Genomic DNA, 23,530 nt, shown 5'->3' on the forward strand with positions numbered 1-23,530 from the left:
CAAATTATGTGTTGATACTGTAAATATTTAGTTGAACTTCGATTTTGGCTATTCTGTTCAACAATCGATTTAATATAGCAACTAATTGCTTATTGTGGATGTTTCACTTGCTCAGCGATAAATTTGTGCGGATTTTAAGTTGATTGAGACAAGGTTCAAGGTTTATTCTCTATATTTGTAAATCTTTCCTCCTTTCCCCATTGCAATTTACTTATTCAATTGTATAAAAAAATAATTAATTGGTTATTGTCGAAGTAACATGATCTTTGTTTAGATAACCGATTGAAAATAGAACAAATAATCTAAAATTAATATTTTCAATGATTTATAAGCACCTTTGATAATCCAACATAAAAAGCAAATGATAGAATAAAAAATACATCGAATTACCAAAACAATATACTTACAAAAATATTGATTGAACTTATTCCATATTAAATAATAGCTAACACAAAGTACAAGATCACACTATAAAAACCATATAATAGTATTATTCTCAAAACATTATAAAAGAATTACAAATAATAATAAAATTGAAGTCTTTCTCATGAATTATCATCAGTCTTTTTGAGATTCTAAACCATTTGAGAAATGTTCCTGCTATTAAAAAGTTTTTATACTGTTAGATAAACCCTTGAATTATATATATAATAATTTGTGACAATATAAGTAAAAACATATTACTTGAGTCTTGAATAGCGATGGATCATTCTCTTCCAGCAATTTAGTATAACTCATGTTAGATGAAGAATTGAACCTCCAATTTGAAGAAAAATCGTACATAAAAATATTTTTACAATACATATACTTAAATATTTATGCTTTTGACATTTAAAAAGAATAATGCATTCAATCAATACCTATAGAGGATGAAAAAAGTGATTATGGTAGTTTGGAGTCATTAACATTGGGATTTGATGATAGGAAGAATAATCTTGAGTTTGAGACTCCATTGGGAGAGGCACTACTGGAGAACCTTCGTGCATAAGTGATTTGTTTTGTTTCCCTTGGTCAAAATAAAAATTATCTGCTAAATTCAAGACATAAAGTAATTAAATAACACAACAAATAGATGCAACTATAATAATAAAGGAAAGCATACTCACTTGATATTTTCTCCTTCTCTTTTGAAACTTGAGAGAGCATTGCCTTCTTTGTTTTTTTTCTTTTGATTTTTCTCGAATTGGCTTTTCATTCGAGAATTTCTTGAACCCTTTGTTTTGACACATACAGGATCAAACATTAATTTTTCACTTGATCTCCCATTGCCATCATTGATAGCATCTTGAAAAGATGTATGCTTTGAAATTTCCGAATCATTAGCTTCTTGCATAGTTGACAGCTCCTTTTCAACTAAGTGCAATGCCTCAAATAGTTTTTCTTTGACAATCTGAGTACACTTAGGAGTCAATGAACCTTTGTCAAAAAGGTTGTAACCGATATGATTTAACTCACTGAGGCGCAATAAACAACTAGATTTTTCTTCATGTGCTGATGAGGCTCTAAAATCACTTGCTTGCAATGACTTTGCTTTTTTTGTCCATCTCCTAAGTATATATTTTTCGGGTATCTCTTTAATGTTATTCATAAGTAAAACCCGTAAAGCATGACGACAAAGTAATCCAAGACTTTCAAACATATTACAACTACATGAGACAATGCTATTTGGAACATCAAACTCCACACAGTAAATTCTTTCACGTCCATCTTCAGTCACATGATATAAAGAAATATTTTCGATGTTACTAAATTCAACATAATTCAAGCCTATGCAATCCATCAACTCCTCTTCAAACCTTTTAAACATAGCAAGAGTGTAAACATTGGATGCATGCTTCAAAATCCCACGTCCATTAACTTTGTTTGGTGCTCCATTTTTACATCAAAAATCTTGATTTAACTCTATTTGGCGAAATTCTTTTGCCTTTTCCTCATAATGTTGTATAACCTAAATAAGAGATAAAGAGCAATTCATAGTCTGATGCAATATGCTATTCATACTCTCGCTTATTTGAGTGGATCTAATTCGAGCCGAAAAAATATCTATGCTAAAGGCAGGGCACCATTTTACGCAAAGCTCATATAGTCTCTTAAGCCAATGATCTTGAAGTTCAAAATTTTCAATTATGGTAACCCAACTTGATTCAAACTGTGTTTCACTTTCAAATCCATAAAAGCATTTATTAAATTGTGCTTTGAACTCGGCATTGACAAAACGACTAGCAAGATGTTGTTTAGCATTATTTGAAATATGCCACATGCATAATCTATGAGAAGATTCTGGGAGGACAATCTCTACTGCTTTCATCATCGCTTGATCTTGATCAGTAAAAATACTCTTCGGTTGTCGATGGCCCATGGCTTCTAAAAATGTTTCAAATAGCCAAGTAAATGACTCAGTGGTTTCATTCGATAAAAAAGGACAACCGAACAAAACAGTATTCCACTGATTGTTGATTCCGACAAATGGAGCACAAACCAAATTATACTTATTGGTTCTATACGTGGAATCAAACACAAAAACATATTCAAAACAATCGTAATCCAATTTTGATCTTCCATCTCTCCAAAAAAAATTAGCTAGTCAATTATCCTGGTCCACTTGTATTGAATAGAAAAACATAGGGTCTTCAGCTTGCTTATATTTGAAAAAATTGATAATACTCTATGCATCCCCTGCTTCAATCAGTTTCTCTCTTTCAATTCGAAAAAAATTATGACAATCTTGTTTGGTAAATGTAATATTTTCAAACCCAATCTCCTTCCTGAGAAACGAATATGAACTTGTTTGTTTAATTCCTGCAGCAACCATTGAACGAATAACATCTCCATGTCCATCCAAAATTTTTCTTCCTAATCTTAAATTAATTCTTTCTTGTGAAGTTGCTAAATGGTGATTATGATGATCATTAAAGTAAGAAACAACCCAAACACCTTTTTCTATTGTAAAACGAATTTTAGCTTGACAACCTGTCCATGTCTCTAGATGATTAAATTTTTTCACTTTGCCAATATCTTCGTGTTCATGATACCCAGATTTCGAGCATAAAAATTCACGTTGTCTTATAGGTTCAGTCATACTTCGTCTCTTATTTCCTTTTCGAATACTAAACCCCTTACTCAAAGCAAACTGATTATAAAGATTATAAGCCTCTTCTTCGGAATGCACTTTCAGTCCCACTTTTATAATTTCTTCAACAGAATTATCTTGTTTCTCGACAAGATGAACTATATCATCTTGATTTGTCTCCATAAATGAAATTATAAATTAACAAAACCTGAGAATAAATTTTAATATATAATAAAAATCATGATAATACAAGAAATCGTCAAAAACTTTAAAAGAACAATTAAAATCTAATAAAAACACTGCTCAAAAATCATATAATTTTTTTTCAGTACGCTAAGTCATTATTATTAAAAATCACAATTATTTCAACGAATCTAAATAGAACTATATTTCAAACAAATAAAAATCAAGTGGAAATACTTAACATCCCAAACTAAATCACCCAACCAGCCTTAAATAACCTAACATGTTGATCCAATTAAGCATAATGCTAGAATTTACTAATTTTATCTAAAACTATTCTAGCATTATGCTTATTCCATTATTGCCGTCCACCACCGGCATCGCTTGAAGGGCACTACTACTGCTCTTTTTCTCCCATGGTTCACATCCCTTCCTTTTCTCCCATGGCAGGCAGAGACGTGAAGAGCTGAAGATTGCCGAAAGAAGCAGCAACCAGAACTAAAATAGCAGCAAGGCAGTAGGCAAAGATGTGAAGATTTTATTAGGGAAGATAGAATTTTTAATAGCAAGGCAGAGAGGTGAAGATTGACAGAAAAAAAAAATAGCAGTAAGGGAGCAAGCAGAGACGTGAAGATTTTATTAGGGAAAATAGAATTTTTAATAGGGTTGAGTAATTTTCAATTGGGATTTTAAAGATTTGTGATTAAAAAATCTAATTAAATGAGGTGTAAATGAGATATGCCATTAAATGATTAGAAATCTAATTAAATAAGGTATAAATGACATGTAAAAAATAGCTGAATGTCGTTAATTGATTGGAAAGGGACACGGCTTACCGTTTCATCTAATCCTTTCTCTTAAAGAGGAGAGATATGTCATTAAATGATTAGAAATCTAATTAAATGAGATATAAATGACATGTAAAAAATAGCTGACATGTCATTAATTGATTAGGAAGAGACACGGATGACATGACGTAACCGTTTCATCCAATCATTTCTCTTAAAACTAAAACCAAATGTTAAAAAGCCGCCCCGCCATCAGGCGGCCATTGTTTTCTGCATAGTGTTTTTTTTTTTAACATTCTTGTCAACATAACTGACACACTGCACAGTTAAAATTAGTTTAGCCTTCCAACATCAAACTGTAATGCTATATATATACACTTTTGTTTGTTTGTTTGTTTGGATTTTATGATTTTTTGGTTTGAGTTTTATTGGTACAAACGATTAGGTAATTGTGAAAGATTAAAAATGTAAATTAAATTATTGTCATGTGGGATTATATAAAGTGAGTCTTCATTGTCTTTCATCCATTTTCTATGGGTGGTTGTGAGTAGATTGATTTTGGTTTTTTTTTTTTTTAACAGCAACTTGAATTGGGTGTTAACATTTACCTCCTTATAGATATATATTATATTATATATATTTTTAAAATTTAATCTCTAAGTTTAATTTTTTTGAAATTTGACCATTTTTCTTAAATTTGAACTTGAGTGATTATATAAAACATTATAATTTTTTATAAAAAGAGGTGATAATATGCATTATTTAAAATTAAATATTGCTTATTTGTTGGTATTTAGAGGCAATTAACATTTTTATAATGTATTAAATTAATTAAAAAGGAAATAATAAAGCAGGGTTGGATACAAGTATAAGTGAAGGAATATGATGCCAAACATGTTGTTTTCATTTTATTGATTATTTTATCTTATCAACATGAAGTCATGTTTTTGAAATTATTTGATGCTTCTCACCCAACCCGTTTCTTTTTATTTCTAATTTAATTAGCCGAATGAAAATGGGTCAATGTGTTCTAGAATCAGTGTTACCAATTATTACTTATTCTTGTTTTAAATTTTAATGCATCCATAATATATTGTATCCAAAATTAATTATGAATACTTATTTGGAGTGATTATGACATATATTAATCTTAATTTTCATATGGATTAAATCCTTTACTAATCAACTCGGGTTTGTCTATTTCACCTTTTCACTTTTTGGGTTTTCTTTTTAGATTTTTTTTTCTTTTAAATTTTAGTGGTAAATTTCGTCTTCTCACGCCCAAAGAAAAGTGAAAATGTGTTTGAAAAATTAGCAAATTATTTTAAAAAGAAAATGAAGAGGGCATTGTATACATGAAGCATATAATTACTTTTTTTTCCATCTAAATTTTAAATACATTCGGATTTGAGAAGTGGTAGGTAAGTGAATGAATTACTATAAAAATCTCTAAAGCCTTCACAAAAATCCATAGACCCTGGCAGAAATTTTCCATTTTCTTTGTATTTTCTTGCATATTGCAAAAGCAAACAATTCATTCAAACATGACAGTGAAGAAGATTACATGGAAATCTCTCATGTTAAGCTGTTACAATAGCAAGGACATCATCTCTCCATCTGATTCAGGGGAGAAGGATTCGAAACCATGTCAATTCCAAAGACTATCAATGTCCGACGTAAGTGATCGCAGCTCGCCACTCTCTGTCGACGATCTCTCGACCTCTCTACTCGGCTCAAATCTTCATGTGTTTACCTTTGCGGAGCTAAGACTAATAACCCATAATTTCGCACGCTGTAATCTGCTCGGTGAAGGAGGGTTCGGACCGGTTTACAAAGGTTTCATTGATGACAAGCTTAGGCCTGGATTGAAGGCTCAGCCGGTTGCTGTCAAGGCACTGGACTTGTATGGCTTGCAGGGTCATAGGGAGTGGCTGGTTAATTTAACTCATCAACTACAACATATAAATCTATATATGTAGCATGAGTGCTGATATGAGCATATAGTAACATTTTTAATTGCAGGCTGAAATAATCTTTCTTGGTCAACTACGGCATCCTCATCTGGTTAAGTTGATTGGATATTGTTATGAAGAAGATAACAGAGTTTTAGTGTATGAATATATGCCAAGAGGAAGCTTAGAAAATCAACTCTTTAGAAGTATGTTGTTTTATTTCATAGAGTGTGTATGTACATGTATATATAGATCACTGAATTTATATAGGCCAACTTTTACAGGGTATTCAGCTCCCTTACCATGGTCTGCTAGGATGAAAATTGCCTTGGCAGCAGCAAAGGGCCTGGCTTTCCTACATGAAGCTGATAAACCAGTAATATTTCGGGACTTTAAATCTTCAAACATCTTGTTAGACTCTGTAAGCCCTTTTTTCTTGTCTATTTGTTTTAATAATTCCATGTAAGTGTTTGATGAAATTCTGAGAGAAAATAGTTCTCAAAAGGCTGACTGGGTGTCTGCGATTCTTATTTCAGGATTACAATTGCAAACTATCGGATTTCGGGTTAGCAAAGGATGGTCCAGAAGGCGAACAGACTCATGTAACGACCCGAGTTATGGGCACACAAGGATATGCAGCTCCAGAGTATATCATGACTGGTAAGCTGAGCTAATGTTCATATACATATAAGTCTCTAAGTCGAAGCATATGACTAACCAAACCCAACCCGATTTTTATATGTTAATTTCAGGTCATTTGACAACAATGAGTGATGTGTACAGCTTTGGAGTGGTTCTCTTAGAGTTACTAACAGGGAAACGATCTGTGGACAATAGCCGGCCCGGTCGAGAGCAGAGCCTTGTGGAATGGGCAAGGCCATTATTAAGGGACCCTAAGAAGCTTGATAAGCTAATAGATGCTAGACTTGAGAGACAATTTTCCAACAAGGGGGCTCAAAAGGTGGCTGCGTTGGCATACAAATGCTTGAGCCACCAACCAAAGCCAAGGCCTAGCATGGGCGATGTGGTCAAGATCCTGGACTCTGTTCAGGGGTTTGAGGATGAATTTGTTGGACCTTTTGTTTATGTGGTGCCAAATGAAACCGATGGTGACAAGGAGTTGTTTACGACCAAGGATTGCGGTGTAGAAAAACACGAACTACATCGTTGTGGTTGGCGAAATGATCAAATTGCCTCTTTCTTTGGTAGCTAATGCTGAATCTCCATGTGGCATAAGCATTTGAGAATTGCAGATATATGTGGTCGAATTTATGTGGTGCGAAATGAAAAACAAAGGTAGAAATTTCGACTGGAAACAGCTCAGAGTTTTTTTTTTTTTTGATAAAGGGGTTTTAGGAAAAAAATCAATTAAGTCTTTTTGTGAAATACACACTCAATTAAATCCTCAAATTCTGCAATTGCATCAATTAAGTCTTTTGACCAACATTTGACGTGGTGCTCTATGTTAGCGTCAGCAAAAATAAAAAAAATTCAAAATTCTTTAAAATAAAAAATTAAAAGTGGTATTTTTTTATTTTTTACTGTATATTATTATAATTTTTATATTTTAAAATTTTATATAATTTTAAAAAATCATCATCAATGAATCTAGATATATTATAGTCTAGGTTCACATTGAATCTGGACAATAGTATGTCTAGATTTATTCTGGACTTTAATTTTTAAATAGTTTTGATTAATTTTTACAAAAACTAATATTTTTAAAATTTTATTTTTTTAAATTTTTAAAAATTAAATTTTGAAATGAATGAAACAACTAGAAAAACTAAAAACAAATATTCCTTTTAAGTTTTTTATTTTTAAAAGAATATTAATTTTTTTGTTAACTTAACAGTTAATATGGCATTGTCATATCAGTAATTGTCGCTAACATAGAGCATTATATCAGCTTTATTAAAGGTCACGTCAGCGCTGTAATAGTCAAAATAGAAAACGTTGGTCAAAGAATTTAATTTATGTAATTAATTAAGTTTGTTTTTTGCGGAGTGACTTAATTGATATTTTTTACAAAAATTCAGAGATTTATAAATCATTTTAGTCTTTTTTTTTTAAATAAAAAATCAAATAATTACATCATAAACATAGAATATTCGACAATATTTGTTGAAAAGTTGAAAATATTGTATGAAGGGCAATAGAAGAAGTTATTTTGTGAAACTTGGTTGGTAAAATTAATGTTTGAAAAACAAAAGATGTTTGACCCAATTTGGCCATCCTTCAAGCAAATATATTATTGAAGTGTTTTGAATGAAATATATATATTATTGCTCGACTTTTCCTACCTTGTAAATAGACAAAAACTTACTATAGACTTTAAAATAACAATTAATTTTCAAATAGTACCATGGTAATTAATTAAACTTTAAATATATATATTAAAATTTTAAACTCATTTTCATTAATAACATTGACTTTGAGAGAAAAAAAAAATTATAAAAATAATTAGAATTTTTTTATTAATTACAAAACTGATCCATTTTTTTTATTATATACGTAAATAATCTAAAATTAATATTGAAAACGGGTGGAGTCAAAGAGATTTGTGTCACCCACTTGTTACGTCAACCAATCATTGGCTACTAAAATTAAAAAATTATTTTTTTTGTGCAACCGATCTATTTGGTGTCACTTGTATAAATATCACCTCCAATCTAATATTTTCGTGTATTTTGTGGGCTAAAAAATAAATTTTTGAGAGGCGCCAATCTATTTGGCATGACCAATGGTAGAATAGTGGTGGAGCCAAATAGATTGTCACCACCAATTTTATTGCGTCAAACTTTTTTTAAGTGATTTTTTTTAAACTCAAATTATTATTTTTATTTGGTGCTGTTATAGAGAATGGCATGACTATCATGCTGCCAATATTTTTTTTTATTTTTTAAAAATTATTTTCAGGCCTAACAACTAAATTTGTCAAAAATTGAAAAACAAAATTTTCATTAAGTTTTATGACTATCTAGATAGCTAAAGTGTTGGAAAAATCATTTATGAAAAGCATTTTATTGCACGGCAAAATTTCAAAAATTTTCATAAAACCAAAGCTTTATTATGTTACCTATGACAATAAATTTTACCAGCGTGTGTTTTTGAGATAGTGAGTTCTATCGAATTCCAGTTTAATTTCGACCAAATGATCTTCTTTGTTATTTCTGAATCCTTACATACACAGAGAGTGGGCTCCTATAAAAAACAGAGTGGGCTCCTATAAAAAATTGTAATTTTCTAGTAAGAAAAGTTCACTTTCTCTATGGGCAACCAAAACTGAAATTTGTATTCACAAAATTGAATTATAATTGCCAATTAAGTTACAAGTATAATCTTACTAATTTAATCACGAGTAATAATGAAAATTAGAATTTGTTTGCAGCTAAATAAACCTTCCCTAAATTTTAGCTGAGTATCTAGATATGACTTGCATTTCTATTTGGCTATCTCATAGTCCCTTTATATAGTAAAAAAATCAGAAAATATCTACTAGAATAAGAAGAGAGAGAGAAAATAATATTTTAATAGAAAACCCAAAGTCCCCTTAGGACTCTACACATTAGGCCGCACACACTATTTAATAGAAAACCCAAAGTTCTTATGCCTAGTGTGTCGCCTACCACATGTATCATAGGGCTTGATAGGCATTTTATTTATTGAGTATAATTATATGTGCAATTCAGTTTTAATTTAAATTAAAATAAGTTTATATAATTATTCAACTTAATAATTAGTTTTCTATTTCTAAAATATTATTTATTTATTTATTTAAAATTAATTAATTTTATTTATTTATTTTCTCAACTCAATTCTAATCTCGTCAAAGTCATGTTGATTTTACTATATTAGAATCTATGAGTAAATAAATTTAAATGTTTTATTCTATAAAACTACGATAACTAATTAATTTAATTTTCACTTTAAACTCAATCGTTTAATTACATTCAATTAAATAATAATTCAAAAAAATTTAAATTAATTTCTAAGTCACCTCTTGTTCCTTTTCAAGAATATGAATTTTTAATATTAATTCATAAAATCTATTTATCTTTCGTTTTTTATTCATTTATCATATCAAACCTAATTGCAATCCATAGAAGGTTGTATTGAGTTAGTAGATGGACTGATTGAACATATATAATTAGGGCTTAAATAATTTGTAATTAAGTTCTGATTTTTCGTCTATTAATTACTACTTTATTTAGTCATGAGGTCAATTCATTAAAAGTACCATGATTGAACTCCCTATTATATACTATTATGAAAGCAATTTAGTTTATGCTTTGTTCAATGACCTTGTCATTAGTGTGTTACCCTCATAGGATATATTTAATCTTAGGTTAAATTCGTGAACCCAATATAATCTTATTTTATCTCATGGTCACCATTACATCTTCTACATTGAAAACGATTATACTAACAAATAGTAATAATGATTAGTCAACCTAGACAAATGATCTATGACCATTCCTTTTTCATAATTCATATAATAACAGTGAGAGGATATCATTTTGTCATTAATTGAGATACGAATTCAACTATTGCAAGTGAAATCATGTCATAAATAAGTCATATACCCAGCATACCAACTTTCGACTTTGATACCGTTGAACACAAGTTTCCAATATATTAAAGTATATGAGTTATATACTACTATGAACGTCACAAATGAATTTATCCAAAAACGGATCAAAGATAAAGTCTACTTAGGTTCTACATGATGTATTGTCAATCCAGACAATCACATTTATGTTTCTGTTTTCTGAGAATCAATCACTTTGATACTAAAGACAATGTATCTCCCCAACTGGACTTAACAAATAACATGATAGTCCCTTGAATCAATTGTTTAAATTTGATCCCTCAAACTACGGACCATTTAAATTGCCTATTAATATAAGTCTTCTTCCTACATCATAATCCATCCCTATGATACAACTTAGTATTAGTTAAATCTTAAGTAATCGATTAGTCAATATTTGTTTATTCATTATGCTTTTCCGTGTAAAAACCATTAAAGAAAATGTACAAAAGATAATAATTTAACTATGAAATTCTATTTAACCATTTGTTTAAAAAGTTACAAGCATGATGACAAAATCACTACACTAGAGGCACAAAATCACAACATAAAGCTCCCATTAGGATAAATGTGAATCAATTATACACGAATTTGCTTATTCATTTTGTGCATCCTCTTTACCTCTTTTAGTTAACTTTGGTATGCATCCTCTTTACTCGAAGTCTTTATTTGCAAGTTTATTCTAAAAATAACCAAAAATATCAAAACTAAATAAAATTTTCTACAAAACTAAACTAAGACTTTCTAGATTTATAATGATGATAATAAATGTATTAATACTAATAAACATTTATTTGATTTGTTAATTAATATAATTAAGGGAAGTTTAAGCATATCCAATACTAAATAGCAAGGATATTTTTCTGGAATTAAGGTATTTATCATGTCAGTTTTACGATTCATCAAGATTAATCATTTTGGGGTTCTTGGTTGTCTATCCCAACAATGTCAACTCCAAAATTCAAATTTGAATTCTCTCTCTAAAAGTACAATATACTTTACCACTACATTAAACACTTGTTAGTTAGCATGGATAATCTCTTTGAAGAGAGAACACAACACTAACAATTTCATATAGAATGAAGTAATGTAAAGGAAAAAACAAAGTATAAACCATTTGTTTCCTTTAAATTTTTAAATTGTAAGTTATAATTTATGTTATTTTAATTTGAAGATGATTGTTAAATATGAATGTATTATAAATACAAATATAATTGATATTTATAGAATTGTCAAAAATGGAAAACGTTGGTCAAAAGGTTTAATTTATGCAATTTGAGAGTTTAAGAGCTTAAATTAAGTGTGTTTTCCAAGGAGGGACTTAATTGATATTTTTTGTAAAAAAGGACTTTTATACCCCTTTAGTTTTTTTTATATAAAAAAATCAGATAATTACACCATAAACATAGAATATTCGAAAGTGTTTGTTGAAAAGTTGAAAATATTGTATGAAGGGCAATGGAAGAAGTCATTTTATGAAGGTTGATTGGTAAGATTAATGTTTGAAAAATAAGAGATGCCTGCTTCAGTTTGGCCTAATCCAAGCAAAAATATTATTGAAGCATTTTGAATGAAATATATGACTTTTCCTAGCTTGTGAATAGACAAAAACCTACTATACACTTTTCCAACTGTAAGAGGTTGTTTAGTTTTTTTTTTTTTTAAATAGCTTGAGTTAAAAGCTTTAAAAAGTTAATGTTAGCTTTTATTTCAAATGTTTTAATATAATAAAATAAATTTTAAAATTCCTTAATTAAATATCTAAAATTTATTTTCAAGTATTACAAACAATAGTCTTAAATGACTTAGACAATTCATAAAAGGTTTTTTAGTATCTCCAAGACCTTTTGTTCTAAGCCTTTCAAAGCATTTTTCAAGACAAGTATCGAGACTTAGTCTCCCAAGTCTCGATACCTCTCAAGCAAACTGTAACAAAGCTTTTGAGAAAGATATAATATCGAGAATTATGTGCCAAGTCTCCACACCTAGCAGTCAAGTCTCGAGACTTTGGGCTACGAGTATCGAGACTTATAAAATAGTAGCCATAGGCCTTTTAAGAGTAGCATGGTCTTGAGGCTTACTACCTAAAGTATCGAGACTTACTCCCAAGTCTCGAGACTTGCCTATAAGGTCTCAATACCTCATGTCTTCTAATGACTATTTTTCAGCCAAGTCTTTATACCTATCTTCCAAGTATTGAGATTTAATCCTATAGGTTACACTAAACACGTGAGATAATTTCTTTCAACTGCTAAAAACTCTCTCCAACAGCTCCAAACGTCCAAAATCAGTTAGAGTGTGTAAACTCAAGTCAAGAACATTTGAAAACATAAGAGACACATATCCAAGCATCCAATTCAAGAGAAAAGCTTCAAATTCTTTATTTCTCATTTTCGTCTTGTACATAGTCTCAAAGTTCATATTGTAAAATCTTTTATCATTCTCATTTCATTTCTTTGAAAGATTAACTTTGGCAACACATACTTTTTTAGAGGTTTTATTGTTACAACCTGATTTTAGGCAGTGTCAAAAATGCAGTTTCGAGACCTTATTTCCATAAACTGAGTCTGTAAGGATGAAATATAAATATTATCAGAGTTAATATGAAAATATAGTAAAGATTAGTTAAGTAATTTAACCAAGAAAACTGTCAATTAAAGTTCAGAAACAAAATTGTAAAAGTCTAATCGCTATTGAGTTTTAATTGAGAAAATGCTTGAGGACCTAAATAGCAATTACCCAAAGGACCAAAATGGTTACTTAACAAAATTTAAATATAAGTTAGTGGAAGATGATGGTGTTTTCCATTTAGTTTAGTTTATAATTAAATTAGTATATCAATACCTTAATTAAACATGATTAATTAAAGGTTAATTAAACTGTATAGATTAGTGGATGGAAATATGTTAATTCTTGAATTTTTTTATAGATTTATGATCATAGGAGTTTGATTTAGATAACTCATGTATCAATTTCTTCAATTGTTAAATATTTAGCAAGTTTCCATTAAAAATTAATTATTTTGAGCTTGATTTGAAAAATTGGTAGTTAGTAAGCTTAGATTATGATAAGGACCAAATTAGAAAGTAAGTTAAACTTGTTAGATAACTTTGTAACATTAGGGGCTAAATTGAATAAATTGAAAGTTGTCATGAAATTATGTTATAGATAGAAAGTATAAGGCCTTTAATGAAAGAATGCGAAATAGGATTTTAATCCAATGTTAGATTTGGAAGAATATGAGTATCCCGGATATAGGGACTAAATTGAATAAAATACAAAATATGTTTAATTATGTGTTTGAATGTAAATTGGATGTAAACTAATATTGTTTTTATAATTGACTTATCGGATATAGCTAAAGACAACATTGGGCCATTGCGAGAGAAGGGAAAGACGAGAGTCATGGACAAATAACAAAAATTACGATTTGTACTTTTATAATTTGAGTTCAATACATAAATACATATACATATGCATATATACATACATGTGGTTGTTGAAAACCTACTTATTAAGGTAAGAATTTCCTAACTCGGTTTATACATTATGATATTAAATGTCAAGAATTGGATTAAGTTGAATATAGTAGAAACGAGTAAGATATGAAATGATAAATGTTATGTATGTGAATTGATGATGAGATGGTATGAGATCATGATATGTGAATCGGGTTATAATATGCAATTGGAACATTAGTTATCCTATTAACTTCCTCGGATAAAGTTGGATATAGTTGGTATGTAGCACCCCAAACCCGGCCCAGAAGTTATGGCCGGATCCGGCATGCCACATCAAAAACGTAAAAAAAAAAATTCCATTCTAAGTCCAGAAAATCGTACTTGATGTTCAAAAGATTAATTCATAAAAGGTTAAAGTGAATGGAAGCTGTGCACCAGGTAGGAAACCGGAAAAGAGGTGGTGAGTCCATCGGACTGCTTAAGTACCAAGCTCCCTTCAGATCCAATCCTAGACATGCATACCGCCATTGCCACACCTTAACGTCATGGATACTTCTAGGAAACCGATTTGATTAAGTCATTTTTAGGAAAAGTGATTAATTTTGGAAACTACTTTCATTGCGGAAGCTTTTCTTGTTGTCGTGTTATTTTGAAATCAACTGTTGTTTTTGAAAACGCGCCCTAAAGCTATCCAATTTCAACAGTTAAAATAAGTAATACCTATCTTAGTAATACATATTAAAAACCATTAAAAATAATTAAGCGGCCTTATTACATTTAAAAACCCAAAACTTCAAACGTAAATAAAAGGATGTCCAATTCACCAGAAGAAAATCAAACTTTCAGAACGGGTGGCCACTCCGAATTCCCTCACAGCTCCAAGCCCACTATGGTTGGGGATTTCCTGCGTGGATGAAAATAAAAGGGGTGAGTTTGGGGAAACTCAGTGTGTAAGGAAAACCCATTCAAAGCCCAAGTCAACTCAAGCCCATTGGGCCTAAACCCATTTAGGTAATAGTGGTACTGGGCCAGAGCCCTTTTCAGATTACAATAAACTGGGCCTTAGCCCCTTATTCAGATAACAGTATGGCCCATAGACCCATTTCAAAATACATGCAACATCAGTAAACATATGCAAGCCCATTTAGGGAGACTACTCAACCCACCAACCACTACACTTCACCCGTACCAGCCATACACTCCATGTGGGGATAGCTCAACCCACCCAGCCCAACACTCCACAGTTGCAGCCTTGCTGCTCAGTTAACAGTAAATTGAGGCAAAGCCTCTAGTACGTGGACAAGCCACTTTCAGTACTTCCTCCGTCAATATCCCAATCCCATGCATCAGATAATAACAACATGGCATGCAGTAAATAACAACAGTCAAACATGCATTTAGGTCAATTTAACCCTAGGGGTATTTCAGTAATTTATCTACTAGGGGTAAAACTGTAAATTTTCCACTTTTAAAGGTATTTCAGTAATTTATCTATTTTAGGGTTTTTCATGCATATTCCTACTTTTCACGTACTAACAGAATCACGTACTGAGCGTTCTTACTGAATTGGGCCCGTTAGCCCATCATTCCAATTTTGGCCCATTAAGCCCAAAAATATCGATGGCACAGAAATCATGCATTTTGCAATCCAAATTTTGCAGCTTACCAAAAACATTAATCGTTTTACCTCACGAGCATTCGCACACTCGCAAATCTACAAAATACCGGTTTTCGGCATTTCGGCTTTTCGACTTTTGCCGATCCAGACTAAGAAAAAGGGTGTTAGTTACACACCTGTTTGCGACGATATGCTGACAAGATCCACACACGAACTGCCTACAATTGGATTACTAACACGTTAATCTAACTATTCAAATATGAACTACGTATTAACCCCTTACAATATTTGGCCAACCACACCTACAGATCATAGTAAGCTTATAAGAAATCAATAAGCAACTCATTAACAAATTTTTGTCAATGTTTACCACATAATCATAATTTCACTGCAAGCTGTCTTCCTGAGCAACAGTCACTAAATCATTTATAACTGGAGCTACGAAACTCCAAATAAGGTGCCGTTAATTTTTCCTGAAAATAGACTCATATATCTTCTATCCATAAAATTTTCAGAATTTTTGGTTTGGCCAATCAATACCAGATTTTTCTTAAAGTTTCCCATGTTTCACTGTTTGACTAATCTGACCACTCTTCATTACGAATCAAATTTCTCATTGTACAGAATTCAAAATATGTTCTTGTTTATTCCATTTGAAATCGAAAAAAATTAGAATATGTAGATACAATCAGAATAAAAAAATAGAATTGCACTAGGCAATCAAAACACGAAATTAGCAAAAATTGGAATAAAAAAAAGACACGAAATTCTCAGATAAAACCATAGAAATAGAATAAGTTATTCAGCTTCTAATTCATCTCCCACAATTTATGGTGATTTTCCAAAGTCACGTTACTGCTGCTGTCCCAAGCAGATTTATTACCAAATCACTCTTTCATACACCTATCTTGCATGCATGTTATTTAAACATGTATATCACCAATCAATCATCACATATCTATGATTTTTACTTAAGCATAATCTCCATTTCATCATTTTAAAGCACAACATGTTAGCCGATTTTTCCCTTTAGCATCTAAGGCACATGCATGCTCATTTGTTTGGCTCAACTTCACATATCTTCTATTTTTCATCAAAAGAACATGAAACAACAACCATTTCCTTCATTTTAATTCATGACCAAATGCTCACAACACAACCAAAAATTAAAATATACTTCAAAAGTTAAAGTAGAATCAAGAAGAACTCATGAACCTCAAAATAGAATCAAGGTACCAAGAACTTACCTTCAATTTTCCTCCTCCTAATGACTGAATACTCAAGAGCTTTCTCCTCTCCTTTCTCTTCTCTAACTTTCAGCTATGATGAACAAAGATGGACAAAACTTTGTTCTTTTCACCCTTTTTTCTTTTAATAAAACTTCATATTTCATCCATTTAATTCTTTAATACAAAAGACATGAAATTCTTATCATGAAACATTTGCCTAACCCATTATCATGAAACATTTACCTAACCCATTATCATGGAACATTTACCAAACCTATTATCAATTTATATCAAATTGTACCATAAATTATGGATATCAAGTGCACATTTTGTCTACAACAACATGATGGCTGGCCACTTCATGTAAAATGGGAGGTTTGTCATGCAAATCCTCCTATTTTGCACTCCTATTTATTTGGTCACTTCAATTTAGCCTATAGCATTTTCAAACATTTTCACATAGGTCCTATTTCATAATTTCACTCACAAATGACAAAATTAAAGCATGAAATTTTGCCAACATTCACAGAATTCCCGAAAATTGGGGCGTTACATGGTATGCCATCGGATTAGATTGTGTACGAGTTCTACTTCTATTATATATCGATGAGTGATTAGTGCATATTACTTAGGATGTTCTAATGAGTGTTGGGCTCACGTTTTACTTCAGATATACCAATAAGTTGTTAGTGTAAATTATACTTCGTACGTTCCGATGAGGCACTGGGTGCCAAATTAGTGTGATGGTTGGATGATTTGTATATTTGTTCTAAGTCTGTGTTCGGTTATCAAGGTTATAAAACATGAAACTGAAATGATGGTTGATATGAAATGTCATTTGAAAAATGGAATACTTTGTATGCATATGAAATGTGATAATTGACAGTATGTGAAAGATCATGCAAACCGATTATACAAGCCCTGAGGGTCGATATGAAAATGAAATGAATCAAAAGATTCGAGAAGGAAATATGAAAATAAAATGACTTAGTGATATGCATTGGTATATAATTGAACTATTGCAATGATAGAAAACTTGGTATGCTAATACTAATATGAATTTATCAATTGACATAAAGTATGCATTTTGGATACATGTGACATGAATTGAAAATTGATATTGTTGAAAACTAGTTCATGATTTTATTGTAAGCCTAACATGCTATGTTGATCATATTATTGATTTGAATCATGAAAGTACCGTTGAGCTTTATCATTCAGTACACGTTTGTTTATTTTGTACGCAGGTATTAGTAGATCTCAAAGACTCAAGGAGTGATCCAACATCCAAACCACAACTCTCGACTCAGTAAAGTTTGTATAGTTTTTTTATGGTTCAATATGTGGCATGTACCTAGGATTGAGTCGGTTTTAAGTAGTAAGTTATCGATTTGGTGTTTTGGATATAATGGTTAGTTTGATATATGGTACAATAGTTGTATATGATATATATATGTATGTAAGAAGCATAAGGTTTAAAAGAATATAAATATGTTAATGTTCATATTATAGAGTTGTTGTGATTTTATATTCAAAGATGTTATGGAAATAGTAGGTGATGTTGCAACATCAAACCTTTAACGTCCCGAAAGAAATTGACAGAGAGTGACATCGCAACCATGGACCTCCAATGTTGCGATGTCAACCCAATGATTTTGAAATTGTTGCATTTTAGTCCTTAACTAACCTTGGTTTATCGAAAGAGCTTTCGTAAGCTCATATAAAGCTAAGATTCAATTATATAAAATGTTGCAATTATATAATGAGCTTTATAGCATGTATGAACTGGATTGAACTTGTAATGCCCCAAACCCAACCCGATTCACCGGGTTTGGATTTCGAATGTTACTACACCAAAACTTAATCAATAACGAAAACAGTTCAAAATTTCACATTTCTTTAAACATGTTATTTTACACTTTAATTAGAAACTTATTGTATGAAGACAAAGGAAATAACTTAAAATAATCTTATTACAACTGAATTAATTCAAATCCTTACAAAAAGGAAGTTTATTTATTATAGACTCAAAGGGTGTATTCCTAGACTACACTACATATCCATTGTATCCATTATAGCTCACCTGCCAGCACCTTGACGTACCCCTAGCGTTGTCCCTCCAGGCAACGTCTCCTCTTAGATACCTGAAAAGCAATAACAAATCTTGTAAGTACATGAGTACTTAGTGAGCTCATTATAACAATACATTAATAGATTCTTTGCAATCTTGTATAAATTATAGGGTGCCAATTATTCTACATCATTTATTTCAATGGATACCTCCACAGAATACTATTCTATTAAACTTCAGCTATCCTGCTATTATCATACTCCATTTTCCTTATTTATCTAATTGAGGAATCCTTCCAAACGTTTCATAAATCTCTTGTCCAATAATAATTTCTTAACAATACATACCCTTAGAAACCACTTCCAATAATCTTTGCCTTAACTAATACTCTTATATCAAACAGTTGCTCACGGACATTTATCATGGGCGGATACTTATATGTTTGGCGAATACTTGCGCAGAATATAATACCATAAATTCATACTCAGGCATACCTTGATTCAATACCACTCATATCCATACTGATAAATAACTACATAGACTACTCTGATGAATTACATGTCGTGATATATCAAAATCCCATAATTCAAGATAACATTAACTCAGATTCAGAATAATTCTTGAAGAAGATACAATACCCCTCACTTTTCATATTTACAGATCATCATAATGAATACCCTTCTTAACATACAGATACATGTCTCTTTTTCATAGAAACTCTTAAGACTTAGTCACTCATAACCTAGATCATATCAATACCTCATCTTAAGTTTACTTATTATAGAACTAAAAAAATTTACTCATATCTTACAATAATGACAGACATTCAAATTCAAATTTTACTAGAAATTCTTGAAAGTTCATGCCACATAGGCCTAATAGAGCACGCCATACAAACATTCATACAGAATCTCGTGTTTACTATTCTGGCGGACTTCAGAGAACACATTAAAGGAAAACAAACGATGAACTATACATACCATAAGTCTTTGTTTCAGAATATGCCACCAAGGCAAACCATACAGAGTATACCACAAAGGCCATATATATAAAGTATGCCACAAAGGTTATATATACAGAGTATACCACAAAGGTGATTCATTCAGAGTACACCACAAAGGCTGATAGGATGCCACATAGGTATCCCAAAGACAATGATTATCAATTTCCAGAATGACATTCTTCACGTGCTAAGAATGAAGCCATGAAAGGCCTCGCAAGCAGCAATAACTTCAGTCATAAAAGGGTCCAGAATACTTGACTTAAACCCGATTATGCAGCATACGAAGTGACTCGAATCACTCATCACAATGGCCATCCAGCCAACAATCTCATTGTTCATAAAAACAACCCCCATCTATATTACATTTAATCTTACCCAAAGGTGGTGTACCCTATCTACCATTAGCACTCATGGTCGACTGTTTGGGGAAACCCCTAGCCTTATGAACGACGCGAGTTGCCAGCCAACTATGGAGATATCCATTCACATGTTGGTCTATGTACTTTGCTGTCTGTGTTTGCTTTTCCAAAGTATGTAATTTCTGTGAAGCCATATCCTTCATATAGTACAAAGTATTCTCGCTCAACGTACGACTTGATGCTCTATGAGAACCATAGTAATAAACTCTATAACTGAAAGAGAATAGCTATCAATACCAATCAACATACAAACATCCCTAGCATATGTTTAGTGAAAAAGAGCATGCTTATATCCTCGTCCACTTGTTGACACCAAAAACATGTTGGATCAATAGAAACTCCCTAATGAAGAAGCCTGCTATTATAAGGAGTGATTTCCCTCATACACCGCCGAATACATTCTTCGACCTTTGGAGGCAAAGTTATAGCATATGAAAATTTGAGTATTTTCATTTTTTTATTAAATTTCATAAAATAAATAGACATATATCTTAAAAAGGATAATATAGAATCTTGAGAATTTAAAAAAAAATAGTGAAGTACTATAATGAAGGGACATGAACGGGGTCAAACATTTTGACTTAGTAAAATTGAAATATATATAAATACTTTGGGTAAAACTAATTTTTTTAAATTTAAATTTAATTATTTGTTTTTTAAACAGGCCAAAATATAATTTCCTACTATTATTTTAGGATTCACCCTTGTGAAGGTTATATATTTGGTGGTGCTTTACTATTTAAAAGAGAGAGAGAAAAAATATATGCAGAAGATAGGATAAAAGCAAGTGTGAAGCCTAAAATTTTTAATTGGGGGCTCAAGATAAAAATATAAATTATTGAGGTGAAACTTTAAAATTTTATGCTAAAAGAGTTAAATTAAATTGCTAATTTTTAAGGGGTCTAAAATTCCAATATAACCTTGTTATCTTGGTGCTAAGGTCTTGCCTTTGACTTTGAATATGCCTTTGAATGAAAATGTTTTTTTTTGCTACATAATAAAATACAACTCATCCAAATTGGACAAAAGAAATGAGAGAAAATTAGGATAACATGATTTTGAAAGTAAAACAAAAAAAAAATTACAAATTACCTGAATTAAATTCAAATTTTTTTCTATATTTTCTTTAATCTTACTTAGTGGGAGGAGGAGTTGTAAGATGGTGTTAACAAAGTTGACGACTAAATATTGAGGGATTAAATGTTAATGCATTTTGTACTTACGTGATGATCTGATGGTTAGGGTGTTCATCGTCCTAGGTGAGGTCTGGGTTCGAGTCGTGCTAGTCGCGTTTATTGTTCAGATTTTGCCTTGTTATTGTCATTCACCAAAAAAATGTTAATGCATTGTGGAAGTGATCCAACACTAATGTGATATGCAAATTTTGAATTCTAAATGTTCAAGGATTTGAGGAAATCAATGTATTTGTCTTTGGCAATGCGTCATAGTCCTATTTATAAGTCAGATTGGGCCTTAAAAAAATTTAGATTTGTTTGATAAGTTCGAATTAGATTCAGTTCGAAAAATGAGCCTAAAATTTTACTTATATCCAGCTCGAATAAAAATGCTAAAACTCGGGCCTAGTTTGACCCACCCATATTATTTTTTATATAGTTTTTTTAAATATAATACATCAAAAACACTAAAAACATTAAAATAAATGTTCCCAAACAAATTGAAAATAATTTTTTTTAAAAAAATCTTTATACTTAAATAACACTAACATAGGTGCAACTTAATAAGCAGATGCCTCTAAAATAGTAGCAAAATTAATAATAAAATAAGAGTTATACAATATCTGAACAATAACAATAAAATAATAGCAACATAATAGTGAAATGACAGCAAAATAGTGAGAAAACAACAATTTTTTTTCTTTTTGCAAGTTTGGGTCAGGCCTAGGCCAATAAACCTTACCCGAGGTCCAGCCCATTTTCTAAACGGGGCTTTTTTTTTCCAAACTCATTTTTCAAATATATACTTTTGCTCAAACCCTCTCACTTTTTAAATCGACCCGACTCATGGACAGGTCTAAAATAACTTTACTATCACATTGTATTGCAATAAAAGTGTGACAATGACTAATTCTAAGGAAACAAACATCATAGAAAAAATACATTGATCACAAGTATCACAGTGCTAGAAAGGTGGTTGTTGGTGAAATAGTAATTGTTGTCAACATTATATTTGGAGATAACTTTGCAGTTTCGTTTATCAAAACTCTAATCATGTAAAGGGAATGAAAATGCAAAATATGATACATTTAGTTAGGTAGTATAAATTAAGTTCATAGCCCATGAAATTATTGGGAGCAAATGTTTATGTTAGGATTATTATGTTGTCTAGAAGTTTACTTAGAGAGATAGCTTGTCTTAGTTATCAGAGTAAGATTGATTCCCAAGATACTGACATAGATGCGATTCTATAAATTGACAATACATTCAACTAGACCCAATATGAATTAATTCACTTGTAATGTTTATTGTGTACTTACCTTAATCTTGAATAAGTGAAAGACTATGTATGAATAACTAACATATTTGAAATATAAATTCACTTATAGATGGTAAAATCATAATTCAAAAGTTAATGACAATATACAATTTATAAAAGTGGAATGAAAGCATCGGTCATTTGTTTTGTTAAATCGCAAGCTCATTGGAAAAAAGTTTTTAAATATAGCTTTTGTAATTATAGTGGTTTGACTCTATGACTTAATAACAATGTAATTAATAGACGAAAAATCAAAACTTAATTACATGTTATTTTAGTCTACATTTTATATGTTTAAATGGTTTTTTCGCTAGCTCATAAATAATTGGAAGTTCAGTCATGATATTATAGTGGTTTGATGTTATTATAGATGTATTTATGAAAAGAATATCGTCACGACGCCATTAAATATTAGAAAAAATGGATATCTTAGAAGCTTTGAGGCATATTATCGATTAGTAAATATGGAGATTTGAATTATAAAAGTATGGTTTTATATTCTACTCCATGAGATCTTTACAACAATATATCATATACTCAAAATGGTTGAGTGATGGATGAGAAATTGATACTCAAAGTAAGCCACTTGTGAGAAATTGATACTCAAAATAAGCTACTTGTGAATTATGTTGAGGAAAATAAAAACCTTTGT

General features: G+C 30.8%; 1 protein-coding gene across 1 annotated transcript; it reads left to right on the forward strand.

Moving 5' to 3' along the window:
- The first annotated feature begins 5,310 nt into the window (after positions 1-5,310).
- On the forward strand, positions 5,311-7,309 carry LOC107961630 (probable serine/threonine-protein kinase PBL12). The gene is made up of 5 exons (XM_016897685.2): positions 5,311-5,975; positions 6,064-6,199; positions 6,278-6,414; positions 6,530-6,653; positions 6,746-7,309. The coding sequence occupies exons 1-5, from the start codon at positions 5,586-5,588 to the stop codon at positions 7,204-7,206; spliced, it is 1,248 nt and encodes a 415-aa protein (XP_016753174.1). The 5' UTR covers positions 5,311-5,585; the 3' UTR covers positions 7,207-7,309.
- Positions 7,310-23,530: the final 16,221 nt, after the last annotated feature.

Source organism: Gossypium hirsutum, chromosome A06 (assembly GCF_007990345.1).
Source record: "Gossypium hirsutum isolate 1008001.06 chromosome A06, Gossypium_hirsutum_v2.1, whole genome shotgun sequence".
NCBI classification, from domain to species: Eukaryota; Viridiplantae; Streptophyta; class Magnoliopsida; order Malvales; family Malvaceae; genus Gossypium; species Gossypium hirsutum.

Bases quoted from the DNA above. Each gene is read 5' to 3' on its own strand.
- LOC107961630 (XM_016897685.2), top strand. From the start codon at position 5,586: ATGACAGTGAAGAAGATTACATGGAAATCTCTCATGTTAAGCTGTTAC. The intron at 6,200-6,277 runs GTATGTTGTTTT...CAACTTTTACAG, and splicing joins AGAAAATCAACTCTTTAGAA to GGTATTCAGCTCCCTTACCA. The intron at 6,415-6,529 runs GTAAGCCCTTTT...TTCTTATTTCAG, and splicing joins CAAACATCTTGTTAGACTCT to GATTACAATTGCAAACTATC.